This window comes from Dipodomys merriami, unplaced genomic scaffold, assembly GCF_024711535.1.
Source record: "Dipodomys merriami isolate MVZ:Mamm:240054 unplaced genomic scaffold, mDipMer1.0.p SCAF_8, whole genome shotgun sequence".
NCBI classification, from domain to species: Eukaryota; Metazoa; Chordata; class Mammalia; order Rodentia; family Heteromyidae; genus Dipodomys; species Dipodomys merriami.
The window spans coordinates 24,162,347-24,178,472 of record NW_027206401.1 but is presented as its reverse complement, the minus strand read 5'-3'; the positions used below and the strand labels follow the sequence as shown (position 1 = coordinate 24,178,472).

At 37.8% G+C, this 16,126-nt stretch overlaps 1 protein-coding gene across 1 annotated transcript in view; it reads left to right on the top strand.

Moving 5' to 3' along the window:
- The first annotated feature begins 6,111 nt into the window (after positions 1 to 6,111).
- Positions 6,112 to 16,126, top strand: part of Enpp3 (ectonucleotide pyrophosphatase/phosphodiesterase 3) — a 56,633-nt gene continuing 46,618 nt past the window's right edge. Inside the window, exons 1-5 of the mRNA XM_070010917.1 lie at positions 6,112 to 6,252; positions 9,190 to 9,266; positions 11,513 to 11,631; positions 13,559 to 13,684; positions 15,922 to 15,982. Coding sequence (XP_069867018.1) covers positions 6,175 to 6,252; positions 9,190 to 9,266; positions 11,513 to 11,631; positions 13,559 to 13,684; positions 15,922 to 15,982 — 461 coding nt within the window. The 5' untranslated portion in view covers positions 6,112 to 6,174. The remainder of the gene's footprint in view (positions 6,253 to 9,189; positions 9,267 to 11,512; positions 11,632 to 13,558; positions 13,685 to 15,921; positions 15,983 to 16,126) is intronic.

Genomic DNA, 16,126 nt, shown 5'->3' with positions numbered 1-16,126 from the left:
ATCCTGCTTTAGCTTTTGGAGTTTAAGCAGGGCTGTTAGTTTGTAGCTTTACCCTTGGAAGCTTACACCCACCCCTACCCTGTGTCAGCTACACAAAGAGGTAGAACCGATCCTCTGGGAACCAGAGAGAAATTATGAGATGCTGATTTCTCAATAGAAAATGATTATAATAATACAAAAGTCAGGAATCATGGGGTGCTAGTGGCTCATGCCTGTAGTCCTAGCTGAGCTCTGGGGATCACAGTTTGAAGCCAGCTACAATCATTGATTCTACTGTATCTTGAGTCCTTATTTAAATGCCTAGTGATCCATCTACTTACCATATTTAATTTCCAAGATGTGAGGTCCCATATTCCATGTTGAGAGCTGTGCCTCCTGCTAGACATCTGGTTGGCATTGCTGTCGCACGAGTTCACCTACTCAGCTAGTGTTCAATTCATCTCTTGTGTTGGAGAACCAGTATCTGTCTTTCCATGCCAACTACAACCCTGGTTACCCTCCTCCTTGGGTTCATGGTTTCAATCTCTTTCTACATTTTATTCTTGCCCTTTCCTCATAACTGCTCCTCCTTGAAGTTGATCAGTTGCCCTTTTGTCCACACTCTTATGTGATTTGAGGTCTCTCTTCCTTGATGACTCTTATTTCCTTCTGCTATTGGACCAGAGCCTGGTATCTGTCTCACTCTCCAACTCCTTATTAGATGTGATTTTTCTAGATGCTCCCAGTCTGGCTTGTCAGACTCACCTAGGTACTGAAGCAGGATAAACTAGGGGGAAATGAGGTAGGGTAAGCAGCTTTACAGCAAATGCAGGAGATAATCATTCATCTATTTCCCTTAAGACTAAGGGACCAAAGTCATTTAGGGGAACATGAGACAGATAAATTGAGGAAAATGAAGCCTGATGAAGACAACTCAGAAATAATGGTATTTAGAAACATAGAAGTGTTCCAAAGGAAAGCAACAGGATGCATTCCTTCCTGAGAGATGACTTTCTCCCTCAAGAATTAACATTTGTTTAGAAGAATGTATGCCTTCCTGAGAGAAATGCTCCCCCCAAATGTAAGCAACTTCTCACTCAAAAGGTAGACAACAGGAGGCCTTCCTTATCTCAAGGATAAGGATCTGGTTTATGGCTTTCTTACCTGGAAAGAATGCCCAAACTATCCAGAAACTTAGAAAGTAATACCAGGAATGACTGGAGCAAAGACAAAACACTTATCTTTGTATAACTTTGAAGTCAGACCCCTTTCCTTTATCATAAAAATAGCCCTAACAACCAAGGAGCTGTGTGCACATGCACGTGTGTGTGTGTGTGTGTGTGTGTGTGTGTGTGTGTGTGTGTGTATCTACCCTTGGGAGCACCCACACTCTGCTACAGTGTGCCCCTTCCTTTCTACCTGTCTGTCTGCTTTTTGTCTGCTTATCTGCTTGCTTACTTACTCAATAAAGCTCTGCCAACTTTTCTTACCATCGTGACTTATTCAGAAATTATTATTCTGCAATTGAAATCAAGGACTCTAAGTGAAGAGTCCCTACTTTTAAAGAGAAGGTTCACAAACCCTCACCTATGTCCAGTGACAGTGCTAGTTCGAGAAAGAGGAAGAAAAGGCTTCTGAGACTCAATGGAGTAAGGAGATGTTTAAGGCTTTCTTGAGATAGCAAAATTGCAAATTCTAAAATGATTTTAGAGACACTCCCCAAATTCTGTGGACACTGAGACTTCTTAGAAAGTGAAAATGGTTAGTGAGGAATGTGGTGGTGGCAGCCTCTCAGAGACACGCATTTGAGATAATTAAAGTGAAGCTTTCAGAACCCAGAAGGTGCAAATTGTTCTGAAGTTGGAGGGGCAAAGAAAAGGAGGGCTTTTGAGGTCCAAGTAACTTGTAACCTGAAGATTCAAGTTATAGACACTGCATTCAGGAGTCTAAGTTCCCTGGAGAGGGAGGGTTTATGCAGTATCTAATACTCAAGTGAACAGTTAGGAACACGTTTCTAGACCTCAAGAGACTCAAAATTGGTTAGGGTGTCAGATTCAGTCAAGGAAATTTCTGAAGCAGAAAATGTGAAGTGATGCTAGATGATGGCAGTATCCTTACTGTACCTACCTGTACTTACTAAGGCCCCAGGGCTGGAAGTACTAAAACACATTTCTATTATAACTTAGAAGTAGTCTGGAATTACTTTGAAAAGGAAGAATTTAGCCAGGTGCTGGTGACTTATTCTTGTAGACCCTAACCACTCAGGAGGCTGAGATCTGAAGATAGCGGTTCAAAGCCAGCCTGGGCAGGCAAGTCTGTGAGACTCTTATCTCCAATTAACCTCCAGAAACCTGGAAGTGGAGCTGTGGCTCAAAGTGGTAGATCACTAGCCTTGAGCAAAAAAACCTCAGGGACAGCAGTACTTTGGCCCTGAGTTCAAGCCCCACAACGGACGATAGAGAGGAGGGGGGGAGGGAGACAGAGAGAGAGGATTTAATATCCAGAGCTAAACTACCTTGTTAATGGTAGAACAAAGACTTTATCAGAGGCATCTTGACTTCACTGTCTTGCTTTTTAAAAATATTCTCAGGCGAAAAAAGGATGGAGGCTTCTCCTCTGTTTCCTATGTGCCATGAAATGAGCAGCTTCCCTATGGTACTCTGCCTTGTCACAGATCCAAAACAAAAATGGGACTCTAATGGAAACTTCTAAAATCATGAGATCTAGTTAACCTTTCCTCATTAAAGGTTTACTGCCTCAGTGATGAACGTGGAAGAGAAAGAAGAGTTCCAGTGGTAGAGAAGGTAATTAAACACATAATGAAAATATAGGACCAGAGCTGGTAGTATTCCAGTAGACAGACCTAGTTCAGAATCAAATTTTACCTTTTTGGGTGACAAAATACAACCAGATGAGCTAAAATATCCAAATTCTTGTATATGAATTATTATAGAAGAATGTCAAGATCAAGAATTAAAAATTTCTGGGTGCTGCTGGCCTATAATTTGAGCTACTCAGGAGGCTGAGATCTGACAATTGTGGTTTGAAGCCAGCTGGGGCAGGAGAGTTAGTGGGTCTCTGATCTCCAATTAACCACCAAAAAGCCAGAAGTGGAGGTATAATTCTAGCAGTGGAGCTCAGTAATAGTCCCAGGCCCTGAGTTCAAGCTCTTGGGCTGGCACCCACACACAAAATTAAGTCAGAAACCAAGAGCACAAATCCGTGTGTTACAAGAAGAGGAGAGTTCAGAAACGTTTTGAAAACAAAGAACAATATATAATAATGCTCAAAAGTTATATCAGTGAGTTCTCCAGAGAAACGGAATGGAACTGGGTAATGAGTATTGCTGACAAGCAATTTCTTCACCTGATTGTGGAATCTGATATGTCCCAAATCCACAAGGCAGAGTGAACTGGAGAGCAGGCAACTCAGGCTAATGCTGCTGTCTTGAGATTGAATTTCCTATCTCATAAATTCCTTTTGACTTTTAAGGCTTTGAATTGGTTAGATGAAGGTCACTCACATTATTGAAAATAATCCTTTTAAAGTCAAATTATTTTATTTTTTATCATATTTACAAATTATCAATGCAGCACCTTAGATTGGTGTTTGATTTAATAGTTGAATACAGTAGTCTTACCAAGTTGACATAAAACTATCCATCCCTGAGAAGATAAAAGTAGAATCTCAGGACCCAGAGTCAAGTGCAAATAAGCAATCAAAACCCAGAAACCAGAAAAACTTGAAGGCCTATGGCAAATGTCTAGATAAAAGCATAACTCTTAGGAAGCCACTAATTATGAGGAAATGTTTTATCTAGGCTTAATCTTCTTTATATAAATTCTGTAGAATATAATGTTCTCTGAAGTTGTCCCCAAGTTCTGTGGCATCAGCAACCAAAATATCTTACACAAGTGACCAAGGCCCTTTGGCCAACCTTATCTGTAAAATGGGCAAGTATGGTTAGCTAGAGTGGATATTTACTAAAGGGAATTTGAAAATGTATGCTTACCTCAAACTATTGAAACTGATCTTGACCAGATGTAAAACCAATTGAAAGGATATTTAGAAGATGATCTAACCCAACCAAAATAGAGCATGGCTTTCAGAATTTAAGAAAAAAAAAGTAAATCAAAGCAAAACAAAAACAAAACAACCAAACAAACCCCTCCCCAAATATTTCTGGGTGCTTCTAAATTGATCCAGGATTGAGAACCTCATCCTTAAAGATACTCAAATATTTTCATTTTGTGTCAAGGTTTTAAAGACCTAATAATCCTTTTTGGGTCACTGAAAAATAGTGTGTAAGACCTTGGATTGGATCATCTCTGTGCAATCTTGTTTCAGCCATTCTTACCAGTGCTGCTTCTGAGGAGGCTGGTGAGTGGAACCGGGAAAGTAGAATATGCAGGACTAAGGGCTTGATGGGCCAAACTGTACAAATCAAGAAAGGAAAGTTGGCTCTCTGTTATAGTTTTGCTTTTTTTTCTCTAAACAGAGTGACTTCAATGGTAGAAAATGGCATTTTCAGAAACATTCCTAACATTTTCGAATTATCACACAGTAAGATAGATTCTTCCATATTTTTAAAATTGATTTTAACATTGCAAAAATTTAGAGTAGTGTTTTCCAAGGGTGTACCACACAGCCTATAGGATTCTAACAATCTTTACACTAGAGAAGAGTTATCAAGGTTTATTTGACCAAGGTGGTTATCGTGGGAATAATGCTCTATAATACCACACTTTGAGAATTGTTTATTCAGGGCCATTGAAAGTAGAAGAGCTTAGTGCTCAGTATTTACCATAACTTTTTGGCCACACTGCTATTAATTTAGTTCTTTATTTCCTCATAAAATTGGAAACCTCATCTCATCTCAGAGTACGTATATTAAACTGTCCTGGTCTTTGTAAATAATAAAATAGTAAATTCTAGCTGATTAGTAAAAACTGTCTTGCATTTCAGGAGTTAGAAGACTTAGTTACAATTATTGTTCTAGTGTCTAGTTAATACATAGGCAAACAAGCCACCTATTTCAGACAATCAATGCTTTAATTTATTTACTTATGAGATAGGAATGAATTGGGGTAGAGCATTTGTCTAGCATATGCAAGACTTTAAGCTTTAACTCCAGTGTCAGAGGGAAAAGGAGAAGGAGAATGGTGAAGAGGAAAAGAGAGGGAGAAGACAGGAAGTAGAAGGAGAAAAGGGAGAGGAAAATGGAAAAGAGGAAAAAGGATAGGAAAGGGGGGACAGAGAGACAGATACAGCAACATACTGTATTATAAGAGATTTTTTTAAGGTACTGGAGATTGAACTCAGTCTCATATACAGTAGACAAATATTCTACTAGTGAGCAAAAAATCTCTAGGCATAATTTTGACATGTGACAGTGTATATAAAAACCTTTCTAAAGGGGCTGGGAAGGTGGCTCAGTGGTAGAATGCTTGCCTTGCATGCATGAGGCCCTGGGTTTGATTCTTCAGCACCACATAAGCAAAAAGAAAAAAAGCCGGAGGTGGCACTTTGGCTCAAGTGGTAGAGCGCTAGCCTTGAGCTGAAGAGCTGAGGGACAGTGCCCAGGCCCAGAGTTCAGGCTCTACCACCGGACCCCCCCAAAAAAACTTTCTAAAATGATGAACCCTGTAAAATACAAGGCAGAATTATGACAGTGTTAAACTCTGTACACTGTCTTAGCACAATTTCACAGTTCCTGCTACTGTCAAATCATATTTTCATGTTTTCAACTGTGCCATAATCTATATAAATGTAGAAACTCCCTGTAATGAGGCTTCGCATTTTGAGTTATGTTTTAAAGAGCACCAATTATCAGATTATGCTACAATTTGCTTATTATATTTTTTAGATATAATATTATTTTTATATTGTTTATTATTTATAATAAATTAATATTGTTTATCATTTTATATATAATATAATTTAGAAATAAATCCTAAATTACAATAAGCAAAACCACAACTATCTACAGTGGACTAGGAGTGTACTTTAATCTTTTGGCATTACCGTTAGTAGCATAATTTTCTCCTCTCTAGATTGCCCAATCACCACACAGCTCTTTGTAAGCATTTAAGTCAGGCACAGCTGTGGAACTTCGTACTGTTTCTTTTCCTGACTAGAGGAAAGAAGGATCATTGCTGTCTTCTGGCTAAACAGGTTTCTGCCACACTGGGAACAATGGATTCTATGCTAACTTTAGCAACAGAAGAACCTGTTAAGAAGGATGTTCTCAAGAGATATAAAATCATTTGTATTGTAAGTACAATCGTTTTTTTTTTTGAGACAGTATGTATGGTTCTTCATTTTAGTGCTCTTAGTGTATGACAAATGGGAATCTTCACTTTTATTTGTTTGAATGGCTATGTAAATGTCAAAATTTGAGTAATTACATTCAGCTTTATCCCTTATGGCACCTCTAATACAAGGGGATGTATTAAATCATGTTGAACAAGTAAGAAATTTGAATAACACTGGATTAATATTTGATTGAAAAGTCTGGAGTCTGAGACAAAAAACTTTGCAGTACTAATGAACTTTTCCCACATGGTTGTGATTATATTCCAAATAACTTTTTTTTCACAACGTAGCTATTGTAATACTGGAGGGTTAAAAATTAAAATGACTATATCTTCTATTTTTTGTGAACCTATTGAGACTAGAGATGGTCTCAGTTGCCTATGTTCTCATTCTTAACATTTTATATGCTCAGATCGTCCCTGTCCTAAAAACCAATGTGGGAAAAAAACCCCACCTCTCTTGATTTTATTATCCTCTCTTTTCCCTTCACTATCATATTTTTGGGAAAGGAGAAGAGGGCTTCACACAGTGCTTTAGTTTTTCACCACCTAACTGTTGAAGACTCACTTCAATATTTAATCCTTTTTCTCCCTCCTTCTTTCCTAGAGTACATGTAATAACAATACATGGATGTTGTTGAATAGTTTCTCCCTTTAAATTATTCTCTACCCTTGCTTCCACAATAACAGAGAAATACTCATTTTTTATGACTTTCCATTTATCTGCATTTGGGGCAGATTTACCTTTTTGCTCATATCAGGTTACTTGTAAACATTTCCCTCAGCTCTGACAATTTCTTTTAATATAATCTCATGTTTCCTTGTGGTTTTAAGACTTGTAGGTAAGCTGACGTTTTTACTAAGTGCCTGTCCCTCCATTTTAAACCAGTTGCATTATTTTTCTTTCTTCACACATATTTTGCTGATGCTATCTTCTCAATTTCCCAGTGGAGAAAATGTCACCACTTTAGTCTCCGTCTCTCCAGCACTGTTACAGGGAGTGAGTGAAACAATATGTGTCTGGCTCGAGCCCAGGAACCATTACAAAGTAAACACCAGGGCTGTGTATTCTGCTTATTCTTTATTGTCTTGGATTTAGAGTGAGCTTTTGCACTATCTATTATATGTATCCTATCTTAACAGTTTGAGAAATTATACAATCCTTTAGGAGCAAAACTCACACAGTACTTTTTTTTTTGTTCTTTTTGGTGTTTTTTTTTAGTACATACAATGAAGTTCAGTATTTTTAAATCATGATTTCAGAGGTGTTCTAATGCTTCCAATAATGACAAAAGTTTATTTTAAAAAGTGAAGGGTTTCTGTTGTGTTCCTGGCCCTGTTTATTTAGTCAAGTTAAAGCTGCATGTTGGATTCTCAGTGAATTTTGGAGTTCAGAACATTCTCTCTGTACTGTGCTCAGCATAGTTTAAAACACATGTACACCCCAACCTTGGGGGAATTACCTATTTAAATTACATGAGTATAGGAGAATACATAGCCTTCTACTCTGAAAGAATTTACAGAATAATAAAGAAAGCCATGAATACATGAAATAAGTACAAAACCATGAAGAAATTTAAAATTTAACATTACAAAGTTCAAAAGCTTCCTAAGGGGTTAAATGCAACCCAAAATGTATGAATTTGTAAAGCTATGATACGTGAGGTTTACCATAAGGACTTTGTCAGTATTGACTTGGTTGGGAGCGACTCCAATATCATCTTGACAGAGGGCTGCTTGCTAGTGGTGATATTTAGGAACTGTTTGTGTTTACTTTCCCTCCTCATCCTCTCCATTGAGTGAGGATATATTGGAAGGCCACTTGGCACTTGGGTTTGAGACCTTATATGAAAGGTTTTCATAGTATTTTAATGTGATTTCTCAGTTACTCCATTCACTTCTATGGCAAAAGTTAGGTGTGTTAATTTCCCAACTGATTTTCAAAATGAACACAACCCCCTCCAAATCAATAGCTAATGTCATTCTTAAGCAATTTCATGTGGTGGTTTTATTTTCTTCTGTCCAGTTTATTGTTTGTGCTTTAACCTTCTATCAAGGTTATTGTAAAACAAATCCCTAAATACTTTGATGGTGTCTGTTGTCATTCTTTATGCATTGTATAGTCATCCAGAGTCATCACCCAACATACTTATCACTGGACATCATGAATTATATCAGGGTTTAAACTGATCACAGCATAACATTCCCTGCACTGAAGAGCTTTGTCAGCAGTAGTGATCAGAAGTGATAGAATCTTTAATCAAAAAGCTCCCAAATTATTAAAATCATTTTCATGAATCAAAGATTAGAACAGACTGCTTGCTTAATTAGCAATATATTTTATGTTGACATAAGTTAAATGCGCTCATCTTCTTATGGACAGAGTAGAATACAAAACAGAACAAATGTTTCTGCTTGTAAGAAATCAGGATTTCATAGATATTCTAAGGAATTAAGGATCTCAGTGTTCTATTGAATGCCAGATGCCTATCTGTTAATGATCTCTGATGAAGCACCTGGTTCTTTAAAAAAAAAAAACTGGACAAAGAGAAATATATCTCTAGGTTTTAATTCCTACTTTCACTTACATTGAGATAAATCTCATTTTAATTAAAATTTGAAACCACTGGAACTTTGAGATCTGAAATAAATGGGATTTTAAAGTTCTTCCTCAAATTTCTTATTTTCAAACATTAAATAAACAGGTATTTCTACAATTGATGAATTTAGTAATTACTGAATGAGGATGCTTATTGTAATTTTGTGTGTATATATTATGTATATAATATGTAGTATATGTATATAATGTACATATATGCATATATGTAAATAGGTATATAATACATACATATATATTAGAAATTGTAGCTATAACTTCCCCCCTGTTTTGTAATAGGTTCTTCTTGCTCTGCTGGTGATCGTGTCACTTGGATTAGGCCTGGGACTTGGACTCAGGAAACCAGAACAAGGCATGTATACCTCTCAGTCTTTTTATCAAAGCATTCTCTGATTTTTCCTCTTTATCCTTGTCTTAGTCCATTAAAACTTACCTTTGTATTAACTTTTTATTCTGTCTTTATGCCATTTTTCTTCTAAGCTTCTCTCTTTTCCCTACTCTACTGACTAGGAGTCTATGGTTAGCATTATCCACTGTCATTTCTTGACTTTAGTCTTTTTTTTTTTTTTGTCAGTCCTGGGTCTTGAACTCAGGGTCTGGGAACTGTCCCTGAGCTTCTTTTGTTCAAGGCTAACACTCTACCACTTGAGCCACAGGGCCATTTCCAGCTTTTTCTGTTTATGTGGTACTGAGGAATTGAACCCAGGGCTTCATGCATGCTAGGCAAGCGCTCTACCACTAAGCCACATTCTCAGCCCACTTGACTTTACAGAAACTCCAATTTCTTTGAACATTGTATCCTTCCGACACAGAAAACTTTGGTAAGCAATCTCAAACTTTCCGTCTCAGCTTCTACTATTGTAAATATCTATGACACAGTATCCAGGATACTTGGCTTTGAAAGGCTTTGTTGCTCCACTACCTGGAACCCTGCCACCTCCGGTGCCCCTTGAGGTCCTATTGCTATTGCTCTATCTCTGAACTCCCACTATTTCTTGGTTAGTCAGTGCAGAATTCTTAACAAGTAATATGTAACAAAAGATGATTTTTTTTCTCATCAGAAGCAAGAAAAGGAGGAGATTCATGTTCCCCAACATAAAAGCACCTCAGATCCGTTCTGATGAATCTTGTTAGTGCATAGTAAATACACCAGTTATAAGTGACTATAGAAAGCACTTTGGATAATTTTCTAAGAAATTATTTTGAAATGTTTACTAACGGGTAGTAGGAGGCCCATTGTTGGGTTATTGATTACCTTTTTCATCTTGATAATTTCTACTTTGACTTAGGGGGAGAATCCTTATCACTTCTATATTAGGGATTCTTTTGAGGTGGTTAATTGATGTTTCCAGTACTACTTTCACTTAAAGACTAACATTTAGTACTTCTATATAACATGGGAACACAGCAGAAAAGAGAAAATGAATAGTAGCTAGAAAATGACTGTCTTCCCTTGGTTTCTTGGTGTTGTGTTTCCCAGTGGTGGTGCCACTGGGAATGAATGAATGAATGTTGCTGGACCATTTTAGAGACATTATTTTGATATTAAAGCATGCAAATTGGCTAGTATTATAGGTGTGAACTGCCATCACCTGACAGTTCTGAGAATTTTTATAATATAATTTTCTTAATACCATCATCTCCAGTTTTTCTGCACTCATATCTGGGTATTACCTCTTCTTTTAATTTAAATTTATTTTTAAGTGATATAGAAAAATATAAAAATTACATTTATTTATGGAGTACCTTGTGATGTATAGATACGTGTTTGGATATGTTGCATAATGTTCAAATCAGGAAAACACATCTCATTTATCATCCTTTGTAGTGAAAACGTTCAAAATCCTAGCTTTTTAAAGTATTCAATAACTTTTTGTTATGAAAGTCACATTACTGTGCAATAGCAGAGGATTTCTCACTCCTAATTATAACTTAATTTTTTAAATTTTAACATAGCACCAATTAACCTTTTCCCATCTCTCTCTACCCTCTGCAATCTCAGCCTCAAGTAACTACCATTCTATTCTCTACCTTTCTGAGAACTAGAATCCATAATCACATTTGTGAATACCATTTGTTCCATAAGCCAACATGTTAATTAGGTTATAGAATACCATTGGAGATCATAATTCTATCAGAGAGTATCTGTTCTCACCATTTCTCATCACCTGTATTCAGTGTTTTTTTTTGTTGGCAGGACATCAAACTTCTTGGTAGGAAATATGTACCTTTCCTGTCACTAGTCCATCTTTGACCTTTGAACTCTACTCAGCCTTGGTGCCCTGTGCAGTATTCTGCAGATGGCCTGTCACTGATTTTTTAAAATTCCTCATTCCTTTCCCAAGATTCGCTGAAGTCAACTTGCCTCCTTCCTGGTCTTTACCTACTGTCTGCTATTGCATAATCCTGGTACATTCCTGGTACATATCAATGACTCATTATTTAATACAGCATACTGGTAGAACATGCTGACCCATGGCGATCATTAATTTAATCTATCCTGTTCTGTGCTAAGTACTTCTCCGTACTTGTGTTATCTAGGTGTGAGATACTGCATAACATCTAAATGTTAGTGACCCTATGCCCTTTATTTTATAGGCAGCTGCAGGAAAAAATGCTTTGACTCATCATTCAGAGGACTGGAGGGCTGCCGGTGTGATCAAGGCTGTAGAGATCGAGGCGACTGCTGCTGGGATTTTAAAGAAACTTGTGTGGAATCAAGTACGGATTTTAAGACTCTGTTTACTGAGGTTGTAATTTGTGCTATCACTCCTGCATGTTCAAACACTCATCAACACTCTGTGTATTAGTTTCCCAGGGCAGCCCAAAGAAAGTACCACAAACCAGGTAACTTACAAAACCAAGAATTCATTCTCTTAACACCAAGGCCCAAATCTTGGTGATGGCAGAGTTGGATACTTCTGAAAACTTTGAGAATCTATTTTATGCCTCTTTCTTAGCTTCTGTCTGGTTGTTGGCCATCTTTGACACTGTTTGGCAGGTTTCATGACAACTTCAAGTTGCTATCACCTTCATATAACCTTCACATTTACATAGTCTTCCCTCTATATGGGAGGGTGTTCAAATTGCCCCCACTTGTAAGAAAATCTTAAGATAAGGCTTACCCTAATGATTTTATTTTACTTGGTTAGCTGCAAGAAATTCAGATACAGATAAGGTCATATTCACAGTTAATGGGGATTCAGATTTGAGCATCATTGTAGAGGATACAACTGAGCCCATAGCACCTTTTATAGGTATCTATACAGGGTCTCTTGTTATCACTGTCCCTTTTACAGTATAAACTATAGTACATTTCCTATAGAAAATGAAATGCTATACTACAAATGAAGTCTATACTATATTCCCTATAGAAAATGAAGTGCTTCATAATTACTTAAAGTTCAGTGGAGTTCTATTATCATTTAATTTCTCCTTCATTTCTTTCCTTCCTTCATTTCCTTCCTTCCTTCCTTCTTTCCTTCCTTCCTTCCTTCCTTCCTTCCTTCCTTCCTTCCTTCCTTCCTTCCTTCCTTCCTTCCTTTGTTATTTTTGAAAGTCTTTATGTAGCCCAGGGTAGCCTAGAACTCATAGTAGTCCAGTCTGGCTTAAACTCACATGCTTCCTGTTTTAGCCTCTTGGGTGCTGGGATTGTAGGTGTACCGCCATCCAGTATGATTTTGTTTGAAGTTGTCCTTGAATGTCCTTGGAATGCTGGTGGTTTTGGTCATTCAGAAACTAGTGCTCTACAGCAGTTTTGGAAACATTCACCTAAAGGTGAAACACAACAGCTTTTGATCTTTACTCCTCTTAAGTAGTCAGGGAAAGTGGGGTACTTGTCTAGTGGTAGGAGGACAGTGAAAATTGGAATGGTAGTGTTCTTTACATTGTGTTATCTGGAAAGGACAGGAGAGAGGGAAGACAAACCTGCAGTAGCTAAAAACGCTCTGTATTTCTTTTATTTTATTTCCCTCAATCTTTTCTTTCCAAGTCAATATTAAATGGAAGCACCCAGCATTCATGTATTTAACAAGGTCATCTGAGCAGAATGGATATGATTTTAATTACTGATTCCTAGGAAGCAGCAAAGGGAAGAAGCCTCCCTCTAAATTCTTGCTGCTTTTAGCAATAGGATTTGAATTGCTCTCCTACTAAGCACAAAGCCTGGGAGAATACCCAGGCTGTGGGCAGACCTGACTTACACCATTTCCATCCTTCCTGCCTGTGTTCCTACAGGCACAATTGTGCTACTGTTACTGCTATGATCTCTGTCCCTTTCCTTGTTGGCTGTCCCAAGACAAGGCTGGGCAAAGCTATGGGTAGCCATATTCCATTCCAGGCTAATGATGTTTCACCATGGGAAATCCCTGCTCTTGAAATCAGTGTTCAGAGCCACTCTCTAAAATCACAGGGCACCTGCAATCAAGACCAGACTTGAAGCTTGTAATGCACATTTCTGTCTCCTATCCATGCAAAGGAAGATTGAGTCATGGTTTGCTTTTTTGGTTTTGAATGACAGATTTCCATTTATGAATGTAGATAAACCACAAAATTTGACAGTATTCCAACAATGCAGGAAGAGGTGCATAAAATTAAACCTTTTGTATCATGTACTTAAAGCTCAGAATGGAATGGTCTTACTTAACAGCTGCAATATGGACATGCAATTCATTTCGCTGTGGGGAGAACAGACTGGAGTCCAGCCTTTGCTCTTGTGCAGATGACTGTTTGCAGAGGAAAGACTGCTGCGTTAACTACAAGAGTGTTTGCCAAGGTAAGCAGAGGACACTGGTGGTGTTGCCTCTGTGAGTTCACTGGAACGCTCTTTCTTAGAGCTATTCCAGGCTGCTAACCTTAAAGCAAGGCAGAGAACTTCAGGTACTACTCCACACAGAAAATGATCAAAGGTGTTTACTGTGGGAAGAAGTGTAGCTTATACACTACAGGGGAAGGGAGCCCTTCCCAGAGGCACAGAAAAAAAAAGAGTTTATGGTTTCATCATTGTTGAGATGTCAAGATACTTTACTGTCCAATGACCATGCCAGATATACTTGTGGTTTGAGACACTGAATGGCAGAGCCTAAAGTTAAGACATTGGAGAAGAGATGACCTGACTCAAATATCAGCAGATATGTTGAAGCAATTGTGGCCAGAGTGGCTAAACGACTAAGGAACCTGAGAGAGTTCATGAGATGCAAGATTAGAATTCAGGTACTCAACCGATTTCATCAGCTCCCTGCTTCATAAATGACTGAAGTTCTTTTGTAAAATCACCATTCCCTCAGACATCTGATCACACATACCATATACATTACACAAAATTTTATCACACTTTCAATCATTTTCTCATATAACACCATACTCAACTAACCTAACATACTTTTAATATTTTACATAAAAACTCATTTGAGATAAGAGGGAAATGTTATAGTAGAAATGTCACCAGAATTGGGTTCATGGGTCCAGAAGTGGTAGAAGTCTGTCTAGACCTAGAATACTACAGACAAGGCTTGTATTTTTTAATTGGCATATATTAAGCAGTACATATTAAGAGATTTCCTTAGGACATTTCCATGCCTGCATATAATGTACTTTGAACATATTCACCCTCAGCTACGCTTTTTCATTCCTTTGGCCCTTCTCCTCCAAATCCCTAGCAGTCCTGCTTTTATTTTCCTAACCTTGTTTTTTTTTTTGTTGTTGTTGTTTTCCTCCTGGTTTCTACAAATGAGAGAAAACATGTCATTGTGGGACTAGTTTATTTCACTTACCATGATTCACATCCATTTTACTGAAAACAACATAATTTTATTTTTATTGGCTGAATAAAGCTTTAGTGTGTGTATGTATGTATATATATATTATATTACATTTTCTTTATCCATTTAATTACATCGATGGACACCTAGATTTATTTATAACTTGTCTATTGTGAATAGTACTGCCGTACAACATTAATATATGTGTATCTCTATTGTAAGCTAACTTTGTTTTTTTGAGAATATAACCAAAGAGGTGTGGATGGATCATATGCAAGACTTTTTTTTTTTTTTAAATTAGGATCTCTGATAGAGCTTGATGGGAAATGCAGCCTGGACCAAGAGCAAGTCAAGCTGTAGCTCCCAGGGCAAAGTAAAGTGAATATGTACAAGAAGAAAAATACCTTCCCAAAGTTCCCATTCAGGTCCTATATGCAAATAAGGGACTTAACTGACAAGGAGCGGCTAGTCTTGACTAGTTAGTTGATAGCAGAGCTTGATTGTGGGCACCTCATTGACTACTAGGCCAAACTTTGCTTGCTTTTGTGTGAGTAGACGTGTTTTCATGTGCTATATGAGCTCATTTGTCTTACAGGCTCTTCCAATATAGGTTTTACTGATTGTATCCTTTGTGACATAACTAACTTAGAAATCCACATTTCCACTCCTCCCCCACTTTGAGATGTGATGTCATGTATTCATTTAGGTTTTGCAAGTGTATTTTGTAGGTGGTACAGTTATGGAGTTACCCCCATCGTGAGGTCATCATGCCTGTTTGTGCCATCGGTAACCATTCCCAGCTCCATGAGGGGTTGCACAGGGTGACAATCACCCCGTCACTTCTACTTCATTACTTAGCTGTACTCTGTAGAAAGAAATATCCATGAAGCAAGATTTTTTTAACTTACTTATTTTTATTCCAACATTTGGAAAACATTTTCCTTGAGGGGTGAAAAATAACATAATTAACAGCAAGAAGGAATACCCCTTTGTTTTTGATCTAAAGGATTCCCCTTTGTTTTCCTTAGAAGCATGGTTTCCTGGCATTCAGTTAGTGTAGATTACGGATCTCATGCAAATCTTCAGAAGCATTGCTTTTGCCAACACATGGACTAGCACTTCCTGTGTCCTGGAAGAAATTAGTCATCAGAGCAGCACAAGTTACCCAGTTTAGGAAGATCATCTCCACTGAACTGGTGCTTCTTTTCCTGTGTGTGGTACAACAATGTAAAGATTGTTATCTGCTTTGCAGGGGAGACTCCGTGGGTAACAGAAAACTGCACCACAACCCTGCAGCCTCAGTGCCCAGAAGGGTGAGCATGAATGGCCTGGGTTTTGTCATCCTCCTTCAACAGCTGGCACGTGATACTGCAGTTGAGAGGCGGATAGAATTCCCTCCACTCTACTTATTTCAAAACAGGAGGATTAATACAGGATTGGAGTCCTTGCAGGTTCAA